The sequence below is a fragment of the Tripterygium wilfordii genome, chromosome 11, assembly GCF_013401445.1.
Source record: "Tripterygium wilfordii isolate XIE 37 chromosome 11, ASM1340144v1, whole genome shotgun sequence".
NCBI classification, from domain to species: Eukaryota; Viridiplantae; Streptophyta; class Magnoliopsida; order Celastrales; family Celastraceae; genus Tripterygium; species Tripterygium wilfordii.
This window is the reverse complement of record NC_052242.1, coordinates 9,989,827-10,005,480: the sequence shown is the minus strand read 5'-3', so window position 1 is coordinate 10,005,480 and position 15,654 is coordinate 9,989,827. Positions and strand designations below refer to the sequence as shown.

The 15,654-nt window shown below is 34.2% G+C and overlaps 1 protein-coding gene across 1 annotated transcript; it reads right to left on the bottom strand.

The window, feature by feature from the left end:
* Window positions 1-890: 890 nt before the first annotated feature.
* Window positions 891-2,887, bottom strand: LOC120008960 (trihelix transcription factor GTL2-like). The gene is made up of 2 exons (XM_038859367.1): window positions 2,444-2,887; window positions 891-2,242 (listed from the first exon to the last, which is right to left on the bottom strand). The coding sequence occupies exons 1-2, from the start codon at window positions 2,785-2,787 to the stop codon at window positions 979-981; spliced, it is 1,608 nt and encodes a 535-aa protein (XP_038715295.1). The 5' UTR covers window positions 2,788-2,887; the 3' UTR covers window positions 891-978.
* Window positions 2,888-15,654: the final 12,767 nt, after the last annotated feature.

Genomic DNA, 15,654 nt, shown 5'->3' with positions numbered 1-15,654 from the left:
CCTTCAATGAGGCCTAGGCAAGTATTCTTTTTATTAGGAGTTATATATAATTTGATCATTTTAGTTCTTAAAAATGCAAAAGAAAATTGTATTTAAGATATATGCTCTAAAGTGTTACTTTCAATTCATATAGAATATCTTTTATAACTTGTTTTTCTTTAGTTTGAGTGGATGTAACATCGTTTTTCTTTTACTAATAACAAATTTATCATGAATTCCTTTTGTTGAGATTGAATAAACTTTTCAATTTCTTTGGTTTTTTTTCAAAATTTTGAATCCACATTCATATTTCCCATTAAAAAAAAAAAAACTTCTAATATAAGAAAATCACAAACGCATACACAGTTATAACATTTTCCACTTTTTTTTCCAACGCCACCAACATATCAAAATTAAAGAAAAACTAAATAGCATGAGTGGAATTATATATAGAACTAGATATGTTATCATATTAATAGGAATTAATCTAGGTGGTGATGGTGTTGCAATTTCAATTGAAAAGACAACTAGATAAGGAAGCAAGAGGTAGAGAGTTTTCACTTTCATGCAGAGTAGGTAGCTTTACAACCCTTTATTTTCTTCCATGGGTGATGCAGATTCCAAACTTTCTTTTCACTTTGTTTCATTTTATTTGGAAAGAAAGTAAGAAACAGTGGGAAGACTTTAAAGAATGTCTTTTCCACATATGGAAACTCACAAAACCTCTCTTTCTCTCTAGAAAATTTCAAGAAATTAAAATAGCAATTATAAAATGAAAAAACACACCTGAACTTAGTTCTTTTTTAAAAATAAAAATAAAATTGCTTAGAATTGTCGGTGCCACTAAAAAATAAGTTCATGTCTCCTCCAAGGGAAGAAAAAGGTATCTTTTGATGTTAACTTAATAGACATCATAGAAATATTTGCTAATATTATAATTTAATAATGTCCAGATCAATAATAAATTAAAAAACACAGAAATTAAATTCAAGTACAAAACTAGAATGCAAATTCAAAAGAAGAAGCAGCAGCAGCAGCAACTGGAGGTACGACTTGAACCATATTTTTCTCACCTTCCACAACACCATCCATTGTCGAATTATCCGACCCGTTTTGAGACGAATCGACCTGTGGGTTTTCCGGCAAAGCGGAGGGTGGTGGTACAAGTTTCCCCTGTGTATACAAGGTGCTTAATTGTTGAAAATAATGACAAGTCCTAGAGTCAAGTGACCTCTTCCTGTTAACATCCTTAGTTTTCCTAAAATACTTATTAATATTCTCCCATTTCTCTTTGCACCTCTTAGCACTCCTCTTGTATCCCAAATCCAACATCCCTTGTGAGATTCTCTCCCACAATGGAGCCTTCAATAATCCTCCTCCTCCTCCGCCTCCTCCTCCTCCTCCTCCTTCCTTAATATTGTCTTGATGATGATGACGATTAGTATCACAAAGATTGCATCTCAAGTTTATCAAAGCTAACACCTCCTCTCTTGGCCATCTCTTCCCAATATCTTCTTTATAATCATCACTACTTAATCTAGATTTCTTGCTTGTTGATGCTGAATTAGGGTTTTGAGGAGGTGCTAAATCATCCTCTAATGAAGTGGGAGGAATTGGGTTCTCTTTGGTAATTATAGTAGGGTTAGGGTTTTGTACCTTATAATTAACAAGATCACAAGGAGTAGTTGTTGATGTGAATATTTTCAAGTAGTTGATTAGTGAAGCTTGTCTATCACTTGCAATAACTTGTTCTTGTGCCCTAAATTCAAGCTCCTTTTGAATCCTATCCATCTCTTGCTTCTTCAATGCTTCTTCCCTTGCAACTTTCTCTTCATCTCTTTTGACCATATCTTCAATTATCTTGTTTTGCAGCTCCTCTTGTTGAGTCATCAACTTGTTCACAACATCTTCACATAATGACTTGAACATCTCAAACTTCTCCTCATTCTTCTTCTTCTTCTTCTTCTGTCTTTTTCTCTTCTTATTATTTGACTTTTCAACAAACATCACTGCTTCCTCTTGTTCATTACTGTTAATTATTGGATGATCTGCTGATAATTCATCGTTAGTTCTTGAATCTTCTTCTTCTCCTCCTTCTTGTTCTTCTGGATTTGGCTTATAAAGCTCTTGGAGTTCACTAAAAACCATGTAAGAAGTAGTACTCTTGTTGTAACTAAAGTTGTTCAAGTACCTGCTGCTTTCTTCTTCAAATTTCTCCTTGCACTTGGCAGCACTTCTTTTGAACCCAAGCTCTGCAAGCTTCCTGCACCCACCATAATTAAATATCTCATGTATATATGTATATATCTTGAGCATTAATTCTGCAGCGTCATTAATTTTCAAAGCTAGATCCTAATAACACGACATAAACATATATATGCATGTCTACAAACCCTATTTCAGCTTTAAAATAGAGCAAAAAAGTCTATGTAGATAATTAATTAATCAATTAAAACACACATACCTTGACACAAGTTCCCAAGTGAATTCAGGGGACCAATTTTCCAAGCTAGATCTAATCCTGAATAGTGAAAGAAGTTCATCATTAGACCATGAATCAACCAACTGATCAGGTGCCAATCTATCTCTTTGGATACTACCAGTAGTACTACTCTCCAAGTAATCCACAACTACACAATTGTTGTTTTCTTCAATGATCTTTTGGGTTGGGGATTGTTGATGTTGTGGGTAGTGAAGAAATGGAGAAGTGAAAGCATTGCTATGGTGAAGAGGAGGAGGAGGGACAGGTAGTGATGATGAACTTCTTGGAGATGCTATGAATTGGTGGAATTGCTCTGCTTCAAACATTTCTCTCTCTTCCACTTTGTTGTCTGTGTTTCTTTCCTCTTTTCTCTCTTTTTTTGATAGCTGTAAGCATTAAAAGTTTGGGAAAAAAATGATACAAACAACAACTACAAGGACACCTCACACAAACACACTCTCTCTCATTTATCAAGGAGTTTGTCTTATCATGCAATAGAAAAGATAGGTTACCCACACTCACACTCTCTTTTGGTAGTTAGTAATGATACGGTCTGATATTTCAATTATCCCAACGATTGAGTTATATTTGTAGAATTTTTTATGTATCATGTGAGACGTATGAAACCTACTAATTCACTTAAAATCTGTGTGTCTAACTCAATAACTAGTATAATTGGAATTCCAACGATTGAGATCGTTATCATTATTATTGGGAAGCAAGTGAACTCAGTGTCTTGCCAAAATGACAGCTGGACAGACATGACAACTGACATATATTATATATTGGAGAGTGGTTTACACGCGCGTATAGTGTGAGTGGGGGTATAGTGAAATAGGGGTCCATTAGAATCCTATGCAGTGATGAAGATGTAATTGCAGGAGAGATAGCAAGGACACGTGAATGCATGCAGACACTGGGACCAATTTACTTAATAGCTGGGTTGGGAGTATTTCACCTGCTTTTCTCGTCTGCAGTAAAGTCTGGTACACCCTCAATCAGAGCCCTTCATCTTTGCGGTGATCAAATATTGACGTGATGTTGGTTGTTTTCCTGTGCTGATGACCATCTAAAAAGTCGGTGCTATAATATGTTAAGACAAAAAATGGCCAAACCATTAACTAATGAAGCCATTAAGGAAAGTACTATTCACCAAAAATAGAATAAAATTTTGACCAAAATTAATGGCATGTAATTAGATCCATTGATGTCATCACTGTAGTTAATTATTAGCCGACATAGAGCCAATTTAGGAAAATGTTTTTTTTTTCCTGTAAATTATGTATTTTTGTATCGTTTGCCGAAATAAGTATTCTTCTAGCTAGCTTTCCTCTGGTGAGCTTTCTGGATATCAACGGTGATCCAGTCAGTTGTCAAGGCAGTTCTCGATTTGTGGTAGGGTGTGTGATAAGGGATTGTTTTGGCAAACTAGTGGTTGTTGCAGCGGTTCCTTTGGGGCTTCTGCGTTCGGTTGAGAGCATGGAATTATTCAAAAATGAATATGTGTATAATTTTGGTGTCCATAATCTATGTGGCATGACGAGAAGTGTGGAGGATCATTTAATACAAAATGATCTTCCACACTTCTTAATGCCACATAGATTATGGACACCAAAATTATGAATATGTAATGCTTCCGCGGAATTATACTGTCACCAGATAAGGGGTGAGTTTAGTTTCCCCTTTCAACTAATTATTGAATATAATGATTAATAGTTGATGATGTCGAAAAAAGGATTGATCCCAGTTGACGTATTAATTAGTCAAAGCAGCTCATGCATGGTGGAGGATGACTTGCAAGCACAGATAAACAAGGGTTGAGTCAGGAATTCATATGAGGGGGCCAAAAAGTTGACAGGGGTTTGCTGCCGCCGAAATTTTTTTGACCCAATTAATGTCGTTTGTTAAAATTTAGTATAGTAAATATAACTTGATCATTTTAATTGAATCTGTGATCAATAGGATTTGTTTCATAATGCATAATAAATGAATAAAATGTTACAAAGAGTTGAAATTAAATAAAATGAACAAAAATGATTTGAAGTTGTCCAAAGCTTCTTGTTAGAAGCAGTGTTTTTAAACTCGGACCGGCCCGTCGATTGAACCTCAAAATCCGTGAACCGAAAGTTCTCACGGGCCGTTTCATACATTTAGACCGTTTAAGCATTGAACCGTCATAAACCGTCGATTGAACCGTTTCATACATTTAGACCGTTTAAGCATTGAACCGTCATAAACCGTCGATTGAACCGTAAAACTCGTCAAACCCGTGAACCGTCAAGTTTGATGAAAACCGGCTGGCTAGGTCTTGTAGTAAATGCTAGAGCTTTGAAAAGCTCAACGTCAGCACTGCTGACTTTACAATCACATGACAGAGGTGGGCCTTCTTGTTGTCTTTTATTGACTTTACTTGATGATTCATTTCCTTTGCAAGCGATGTGGGATTCTTTACAAATGCAAATGTTTTGGCTTTAACATTTACTTCTCTCAGTCCCACATTACTACAGCCTACAAACTACAACCACAAGACACCTTTATTTTTTTTGAACATGAATAAAATAAATATAAATATATAAACGAGGTTTTAAAAAGAAAATAAACAAATAAAAACCACAAAGTACTTATAGTTTATATTTATATTTATATTCATTTTGTATATATACTATAGTATATTATATTTATACTATATATTTATGGTATTCATACTATATATTTATATTTATTTTGTATGTATACTGTATAGATAATTAATTTATATTCATTTTGTATATATATTAAATAAATATACTATATACTTATATTATATATTTAAATACATATTATTTTCTTATGTATTAAAAACATGCGGTTCAACCTCCATCGTAACGGTCGAACCTCGAAAACCTCGAACCTTCAGCCTTGACAGTTCGATGCACGGGTCGGGTCTAAAAACTATGGTTAGAAGATGAAGTAAATAAGAAAAATAGGCAAAAAAAAAAGAAGAAAAAAAATGAATAAGCTTATTGTTGGAGATGCCGTAATTGAAGAAAAAAGAAAGGCAAATAAAAAAACAAAAATACAATGTTTTTTTCAAAATCTAGGGGGCCCTGGGCCCACCCTGGTCCCTCAGTAGCTCTATCCTTGCATATAAATACGTAAGTGATGGTAGGGCCTCAATGGTGTGTTCGGGAGAACCTATTCGACGCTCAAGTAATCTTAGGTGTCACATGTCAATGTCTTATTGAAGGGTTTATTTTGATATTATTAGTGGCGATTTCGAAAGGGGTAGTAGAGAAGATTCTGACTACTGATCTTTGTATGAAATGAAGATGGCAATGTAATTTACATCTTAGGAATTCTCGAGAGGTCTTAAGTAATCTTAGGTTAATTTCTTTATTTTCCTAGAACTTCTAATAATGTTGCCTATTGTATTGCAAAATTTGCTCTCAGTTGTCCTAACCCGTATGTATGAACTGAGTCTTTTGAGCCTTCTTGACTACAGGAATTGACGGGTTATTTATCCACTAATTTTTAATAATATGCATTCTTCCTCTTTTTAAAAAAAAACTGAATTAACTTTTCAATTGTCTGTCTTTTTTTTTATTTTTTCAATTTCTCATAATGGCATTCATATCATCTCTTAAACGTGATTCAACAAAAAGAAAAAAAAAATTAAGAAAACACCAACCAAAATAAATTAAACAACAACAGCGACACTAATTTTTTACAAATTTTTTATTATAAAATATATATAACAAACATGCTAAAAAGAAAAGTGTGGCTTAGAACAATAGTGTTTACTAGAAAACAATTAAGTCCTTGAATGCACTATAATCTACCAATTACTAACTACTAGCATTTGGCATCCGAAAATGATATGTAGCCCATCAGTTTAGTAATCAATGGAATATGTTTATTCCACTCTTTTATCCCAAAATTCATTGTCCAAAATTTATTGTTTTAATATATATTCTATCGTTTTTAAATCTTTTAGTTCTGAATTCATTGTTTTTTGAAATTCTATTGAATAAACACTATAGAATTAAGATTTACCCGATAAAACTCATCAACAATGGATAAAACTTATCAACAATGAATCTTGTTAGAAAGAGTTTTATGCGCTAATTTCGAATATGTAATTTTTTTAAAATATAATATGTATTTTGAGAGTTAAAACGTCTTAAAGATACCGAATAAGAGCTTCAATTACAATTTTTCATGGGCCAACATTAAAATGATATGTTGATTGAGAAAAAAACATGTTTAGACTTGATCGAGACTTGCATAATTACCCTGATGAGTTTTGAGCCTATATGATTGATACATTATGCATATCAATTGAATTTCTTTCTTGTGTGCTCTCATGATTACATGTTTCTCTAGAACTTGCTTTAAACCTTTTTGAGACTATATTGATACATGTGATGACATGAATTTGATTGAGGCATTAGGATAATACTTCTATAGCCAAATTGTCTATGTTCTAATGTATTTATCCACTAGAAAGCCCTTGTGAGCCTAAATAAGTCTTTTTATTCATGAAACTTATCTACTTGACCCCTTAACCCGAAAAATAATTATTTACCTAATTCCAAGGGATTAGGTAATAGAGCATGTTATGAGATTTTTCAGGTGTTGATAGTATTCAAGTATGTTGAGTTTGATAATGAAAAAAATTAAGTGTGGTGGAGTTCCTATTTGATTGGGGTGTTATTTGGTTGAGAATAAATGTGATGTCGAACACATGTGCAGTAATGTGTTGAAAAAGAAAAAAAAAATATTTTGTATGATTCGACATTGATTTGAAAAAAAAGAGAAATAATTTTATGTGCATAATGCAAGAAATTTTGAAGTTATGAAGAATTGGTGGAGTATTGAATATTGAGAATGATGATATGGGCCAACAAGATGATATATGCTCTACTTTTTGTAAGCTCTACTAGTTCTTTGGAATTTTTGTGATTTCTATACCATTTTTTCTTTTAACCTTCACCCCTTGACCCATTGCAACCTTGAATAAAGACCTTTTGATTCATGAAGTTATATGTTCTTAATAGTGTAGACAAGGACAGATCTAGAAAATGGTTGGAGGGGGGACTTGATTAGTGGCAGAGTCACGAAATTATAAGAGGGAGGCAAAAAATTGATGGGGGTTGCTGCCCCCAAAAATTTTTTAGAGTTAATTATTGATATAGCATCAAAAAGTAGTCAAAAAAATCCACATATTTAAAAAGATAAAATTAAAAATATACAATACCCTGCAAATGAGCTTAGCTTACCCTTTTAATTATTTAAAAGGATAAAAAGTTCAACAAACTCAAACCAATATGCATTTTTAATTGAAATTCCTTCACAAATGAGAACCTAATCAGTTCTGAATATTTAAGAATTATCTCAAAAAACATACAAACATCAAACTCAGTAAATATATTTAAATCTTTTACCATAAACAAACCAGACTATTCAAACTCCTTGAGATCCTAAAGAAAAGGAAAAAAAAAATCTAACATCACACAAACAAATGAAACAATCATATATTTTGTATGAGGTTTATTGATTTGGGAGAAAGAGTTGGGCCACTTATCAAAAAAAAGGAAAGTGTTGGGCCAATTAAACATTATGTTGTATTAAAAATAAATGGGCTTATCTTTAGATATGAGTATTTTATGGTATACTAGTAAAATATTTTCAAATTTGAGGGTGGGCTCCTAGGCTAAAACTACATCCGCCCTTGAGTGTAGAATGGGTGGACAAGCAAGCATATGGTAGGGCTATTTTCATGAGATGAATTGAGTGTAAACACTTTACCACCACTAAATTGAGTGAATCTTGAGAGTATTCCTTGTGAGAAGTTGAAATTGAGTTTGAATATGCGTTATTTCGATTGAGATATGTTGTGTCGATATTGGCCTAATTCTAAACATATATATTCGAGCATGATTCTTCGTGAAATTCTTTAACTAATGACTAGCTTAAAAGACACGTTTAGTGCTTGAGCGTGATTGGAAGGACTAGTTTAAATGTTTTTGGGTATCGTTCTGGTAAACCCTCACGAGACTATAACTCATTCACTAGAGACACCTAGGGGTTTAAAGGCTTGTGTCACATGCCGAGTGCCACCGCGATTCCTACGAAAGTGAGTTAGGTTTCTTATTTTTGTTTTACTCAAGGAGGAGCAAACGCTAAGTGGGGGGTATTTAATCGTATGATGTTTTATCTATTTTTACACCTCAGTTTACACTTACTTTTGTATTTTTTTATTGAAATAAGGATGGATATTGCGTAATCTATCTTTGGATTGATTTGTAGGTTACTTTGCAAAAAGGTGGTATAAAAGGCTTAATCTAATTATTGGAGTATATTGGTGTGTATGAAGACCTAGGGCAGGAATTGAACGAACTCTTTCAATTGGTTAACATTAGAGACGAGGCTTGGCTTGCACGTGAGATGGAAAATGCAAAAGGAAACTGCTTGCCATCCAAAACAAAAACAAAAGCAAAAGCAAAAGCAAAAGCAAAGTAAGGGAAACCAAAGGAGACTAAAAGAAGGAAATAAGGGAAGCTAGAAAAGTCAAAGCAAAAGGAAAGAAGACTCTGAAGAAAGGAGAAGGGAGATACGAATGAGAAGGACAAAGAATAAAAGACGAGTCAAACAAGTGGGACCAATTGTGCAATATAAAAAGAAGGATTTGTTTTACAAATTAAAAAGGTTGCCGTGTGGTGTTCAAGTCTAATTAGGCTTCATGTGACGCCCAATAAAGGAAACAATGACCCCAATTAGAAATGGGAGAGCCAGACGTGAGGGAAGCTTTTGTTATTATAAAAGGGAGAGTCATGGCAGTAGTAGAGGGGAGAATTAGAGAGGCTCATATTCTCTAGCTTTTGTTCTTACTCTTTTCTTTAGTTTTTCTCTTTATTCTTGTTCCTGGTTCATGACTTTTTCATATTTAGTTTTCTGGTGTTCTTGTAGGATGAGTAACTAAATCTCTTTTTGCTAGGGCTTGATTTAGCCTAGTATGAATGTCACAAATATTTTAATTTAATGAATACATAATTTTGGTTCAATGATTCATATCTTTAATATTCATGCTTATAGTCTATTGTTCGTTTGATTGCTTGATCACCAATTGAATGCTCAATTAGGCTCATTTAGCTTGGATTAAAGAACGAACCGAATTCACGTGTCTTAGTGGAACCGGAATTAAAGAAATCAATTGTTGACTGCCATTAACAAGATTTAGGGGATTGATTGGTTGTTATGATTCTTTAGATCGTAATGAGTTATTTAGCCTTGGGTTAACGACTGCGAACCAAATAGGATTAATCTATTGTTAATAATATTTGTTGGCACCGCAAACGAACGGACGAACGAACATATTTTAGAAAGAATCAACCCTTGAATTGGAACCAGAATTGCGTGTTTGTGAATTGAATACTTGTGATAGGATTGCTAGGTGAAATCATTGCCCTAGTGTTCTTCTCTTATTGAATACAAAAGCTGAATTTTATTTCTTTATTTCTTTATTTTATTCAGATCAATTATTCTTCCGTTTCCCACAAATCTCAACCATTCATCAAGTTAGGTACATTAATTAGATTAACTAGTCTCTGTGGGATCGACCTCATACTTGTGAGAATTTATACATTGTACTATTCGTAGACTCTTGTGCACTTGCGAGAATTTATTATATCAAGTTTTTGCATCGTTGCCGGGGACTAGTTTTAATTTAATTGTGTACTTAGCTTTCTTTTTCTTTTAAAATTTTTCAGTTTGTAAGCAATAGCAATAGTTCCAACTGAAATGATGGGTGATCTTGACATTCCCACTATTCTAGAATCCCCATCTTGCATCGTACTTTCAATAGCAACTAGAAACTACGAGCTTAAGACCATTCACTTTAACATGATGCCTTCTTTTCATGGTCTAAGCTCGGAAGATCCACTTAGTCACTTTCGTCCTTTGACAATACCACAGACCCTTAAAGAAGTACTACTCCGATACTAACTGTAGAAATCAAACACAGAATATCAGCTCTAAGTTATTGTCTTCTACTTGACCTTGATCAAGTTCCTGCACTTGAATTACTTTCATAATACAAGAAAGTTTCCAACTTGTAGCTCACACAAATGCAATTCTTGAATAGAAAGTCACAATAACACAAAATAAGTTCAATCTTTCTATTCTCACATAGAAAGAACAACAACTTCAATCACACGTACAAGTTCTTACACACACAATGATAAAGTCAAGGTTGAGACAACAACCTAGTTCTTAGACTAGACTAGCTTACCTGACAGCAACATTACACATAAACAAAGATAAGTAAAAACAAGTCTTGGTCAAACATTGACCAAGTTCAACATAAGTAGAATAAGAGATTGACCAAGTTCAACATGAGTAGAATAAGAAACATGGCAGACTTGAGTCTCAAAAACCAACAAATACACCATAAGTTCATGATTTAAGGAAGAAAAAAAGAGGATCTCTTACCTTATATTAGGCTTTGAAGGTTTGGATTTGGGATTTGGGAAACTTAGGACTCGGGAGGAGTGGAGGGGAAAGAGATAGGTTTTTTTTTTAAAAGTGAAAAATGTGACTTTTTCGCGATGTAAATCGGGCAGACTTGATTTCTGCTGGAATGGGCTTTTGGGCCTTCCGTCGATTGTGAAAATGGACCAGAGTTGAACCTTGCTCGAGTGGAACACTCTAGTCACTTTGGTCAATTATAATAATCAACCGGATTCATCTAGCTCGAACGGCCCGAAGGTCCACTTGAGTAGTACACTCTAGGCAGACCAACAATTACTATTAATTTGCTATCAAAAAAAGTGTGGGCCATTACGTCCTTCCCCACTAACAAAAATTTTGTCCTCGAAATTACGCAACACAATGCCAATATAGACTGTAGAGTTCACAACATCTTCAAACTCCAAGAATATACAAACATAACCACAATCAAAGTTTTATAATTAAAATGACAACACAATAAGTTCAACACAATCAAAGTTTTACAATTAAAATAACAAGTCAAAAGTGAACCATGAATCTCACAACTTAAGACAAGTTTGCACAAAACAACCACAAGTCAAGAGCCCACCATGAAATTCACAACTAAGAGTATACAACATACAACAATAACACAATAGCTACAATATACTCAGGATTTCGTAAAAGAAATTCACAAAGTTTTTAGATATAATATTCATACTTACTAAACAAATATTTTGTCTCGAAATTTAAAACATTTATGTACCTATTAGCCGAAAAAATTCAGGATATTTCTCCCACATTTCCAATTCAAGCTCCCACATGGCTTCATCCACCTTGTTATACCTCCATAAGTTTTATACCAAAGGCACCATCTATAAACGTAATGCCCCTCTTGAATATCCAAAATGCGGATAGGTTGCTCCACGTAGGCCCCATCCTCCATTAAGTTCACCTATGATAATTTGTTCTTGTTCAAGAATAGTTAGTCAAACTAATGGAACTTGCGGAATAATTAAACAACAATCAAAACTCCCCAGAATAACAAGGAAAACCCAGCAGGGAAGAATCTTGAGTCTAACAAACGACCAATCTTGAAAATAATCCACTATGTGAAGAAATATTACATAGGATCTTACCTAAGATACCTTAGTACATCAAATATTTAGCGTATGTTTTTTAAACCCCAACAAGTACATTAGTTGGACAGACTTTGGCCACAACCAAAGTATCAATGTTGAGAAAATACTATCTACTACACCACCAACAAGTAACACACTTTACCAAGAGCTATCTCAAGCCAGTCTTCTTCTCCAACAATCACAATGAAACATGAAACGTAAAGCTCCGAAGCTTTAAACAAATATGTCTTTATTTTGAGCTCATACTTCTATAGATTTGAGAGTCATGGACAAGTATATATATCTTCCCAGGAACCCTAATTGTTTAAGACTTCAAATCTCTCAAGATTCTAGTTTCCTAAGTTGGAATCAATCACCAACCTAAGTAACAGGAGTTTCCTTAACCCAAAACTAGAAAATGTAAAATACAAGTATTCCTTCAAACAAAACCTAGACAGAGAGTTTCTAACAAAAGAGAACTCGAAACTAGTCTTCGACAAAAGTCATAAAAGCCCATGTGATAAATAAACCATAACTGTTGAGCTGGAATACTTGACCTCTATGAAATATGATCCAAACCTACATCAAGATACTTGAAACTGTCCAGTAGAGTAGGCTACTTTAGGAGACAATGCTTCACATAGAAAACACATTCACACAAATATAATATGTGGTTAATTTTCAACACTTGAGCATTCAAACTATCACTATAAGAAGGGTTAAAAACTCCAACAATCGTCCCCTTGACGGTTGAGTGGTCAAAAACCAAAAACCTGCAGAAAAGGTTAATAGTTTCAAACATAGGCAGATGTCATACTCAACCAAATAAAACACCCTTTAGCCAAGTCAATCCTGCACAAAACAGACTATCTAGAGAAACAACCAAATAAAAACACCCTTTAGCCAAGTCAATCCTGTACAAAACAAACTATCTAGAAATAAAAGCCCTAATATCCAACAGTCCAAACAAAAAATGTATTATTGTTACAAACCAAGAAAAACCAACATCATGATATTCTTTCATGAGCACTAAGCAAAAAGAGAATACAATCATTAGAGGATGACCATCACCAGAGAAAAAACAACTATCATTAGAGAAAAAAATGATCACTTTTGATCATGATCCTTATCCCCCTCAGCAAGACTTCTCCCTCTTTTTTGTCCATTTAATGTTTCTTAGCTCTCTTGAAGCAGTCTTGCAGTATTGCCTCTGTGTGATCCTGTACCTTCTTCATATTGGTCAGTTGAGATTTAAGATCTTCATATTGAATGGTTTGAAGATGGCATGCACGATCAACTTGACCAAATATGTAGTCCAAGATAGAAGCCAATTTAAGACTCTCCTAGTCAAACTTATTGAACCTTGAAGTGACATGTTGCATGACAAACAAGGTATGATCAAAAGATGTAACAATAGTAGGTAAATCGGAGACTTGTGCAGTGAGAAGTGAAACTTGAGAGGATAGTACAAAGACTTGATCAATGAGCATTGTAACTTGAATTGATAAGGTAGTAGCAAAGTTTGTGAGAGTAGTAATTACTTAAGGAGGAATACCTGAGGTCCCAGATGGTTCCAAACCAGGTGTCTCTACCCCAGAGGACTCATCAGAGGTAAGTGAAACTTGTTGTTGACTTCTGAGACCAGTTTGATCAGTAATAGGAGGACGAAGAGTATCATCAGTCAGGGAAACCTTCTTGGAAGCAATAACCTTGGTGAGGATAGCCTTGCTTGGTTCTTCTTAATGCTTACCATGTGAGCGAACAGTACAGAGGGTAGGCAAATGGACTTTCAGTGAGAATAGCGTGCAAGAAACAACAGTGCCTTTAATTTAGGTTGCCATGATGTTCTATGGGGAGGACAGTTGAACAAATTAAGATATGAAGTAGACAGTGAGAAACCCTAAGTAGATAATGAGGAAGCATAATGCCCTCATACGAACCACCATCCTCTCTCAAGTAGGAATGGATAGCAGTAAGAGGAGGGTCAGTATGGGCAGCAAGAGGGTCAAATTCAGGATTATCAATCTTGGGAACATTCAGAATTGATGCCAACATGTTCATAGTAAAAAGAAAGGATTTTCCCTAATAAAGCAAAAGACCCCAGCGGCATCATCCAAACGGGACTAAACAAACATGTAATGGGTTTCCAAGCCCTAGATGCTATATAACGTGGGTTAGGTTAGGGTCCCCTACTATCTTGTAAAGAAAAGTTCTTTCAGTGTTCAAAGGCCGATCTTTAAAGAAAGTCTCCAAAATTGAAGTATCTGCAATGTCTATAAACCTTGAAGGAGAGGATGGAGGAGAGGATAGAACAATAGATGACGTTTTGTGTCTATAGTGGCATCTGAAGTGGAGGAGGACTCCTTGGACCCTTGTGTCTTGGCCATTGTTCAAGAAAATAAGTAATCTTTTGAGAAGATCTCGAGAAAAAGAAGAAAATCATGGAAGCAAGAATCAAGAAAATTCTAATGAATCAAGTGGTGTAGTTAGGACTTTTAGAGCAGTTGAGAATTCTTGAAGGACTAGGAAACCGTGAGGGAGTTAAACTGAATGAGACTTTTCAGTTTCCAAAAACTGGAGAATTAGCGCCAAAAGATGTGCCTAATTAATGCAGGGTTGCACAACTTTCAAACGAAAACCATAAAGGACAAAACTTGTCATTGGCGCTCAAAAGGAAGAGAATCAGAAATTTTTTTCTATTGATTGTCAAAAGGCAAGTACAATAAATCCTTTCACATGATAGACTCAAGTAAGAACAAGAAGAGATTTTAAACACTGCAAAGGTGTGATTCCATTTTCTTGCTTATCAGTATTAAATTTAATCAGAGATGGAGTTTTTCTAGTCGTCAAGCAACAAATAAAGAATGATCAAACACAGATAAGATGAAATCATAATTTCAAGTATTAGAACAAATTGTACAACACTCTTAAAGGAAGCAAGACATGAAATATGATGCAAGTTATGTAAACCATGATAGTCTGTGCATCTCATGGACTTGTTATATTCAGGCAAAAATAATACTTTTAAATCACAATTTTAAATATTTTCAAATCAAGTCCTCTTCAAGAGATTTTTCTAAAAATTCACAACTCATATTTTTTTTTTACTTTTCAAATGGTGGTCTATTTCACATTTTTGAAACCCTTTTTATTTGAAAATGAGATTCGAATTTAAAAGTATATCTCACTTTATTTCAAGAGGAGATTACCTATCTTTGACATAGCCCTTTCCAAATGATTGGCTGAATTGAGACTTCTATTCAGAGTGATCGTTCAATATATATATATATAAAATAGATTTTAAAGCATTATAGAGGCTTAGATTTCACAAGATGAGATATGTGCAATATAAATTTAAGATAACTTGATCCTTTCAGGAATCATGCACCAAGACACGAGTGAATGTCCAATGCAGTTAAACATAAGGTAAAATGATAACCTGTAGTGAACATTACTTAGGGTCTAAGTAATGTTCACTACCCCTAGTGCTTTTCTCAAATATTCAAACCTTTGCCTATCATGGGGTTTGATAAAAATGTCTGTCAATTGATTGTCAATATAGATGTATTCAAGAGTCACAATTTTTTCTTTAACAAGTTCACTAAT

What these genes read in the sequence shown, in the direction of transcription:
- LOC120008960 (XM_038859367.1), bottom strand. Translation starts at nt 2,787, where the DNA reads ATGTTTGAAGCAGAGCAATTCCACCAATTCATAGCATCTCCAAGAAGT. An exon ending in ACTTGGGAACTTGTGTCAAG is followed by an intron (nt 2,243 to 2,443) that starts GTATGTGTGTTT and finishes TGGTGGGTGCAG; the next exon opens with GAAGCTTGCAGAGCTTGGGT.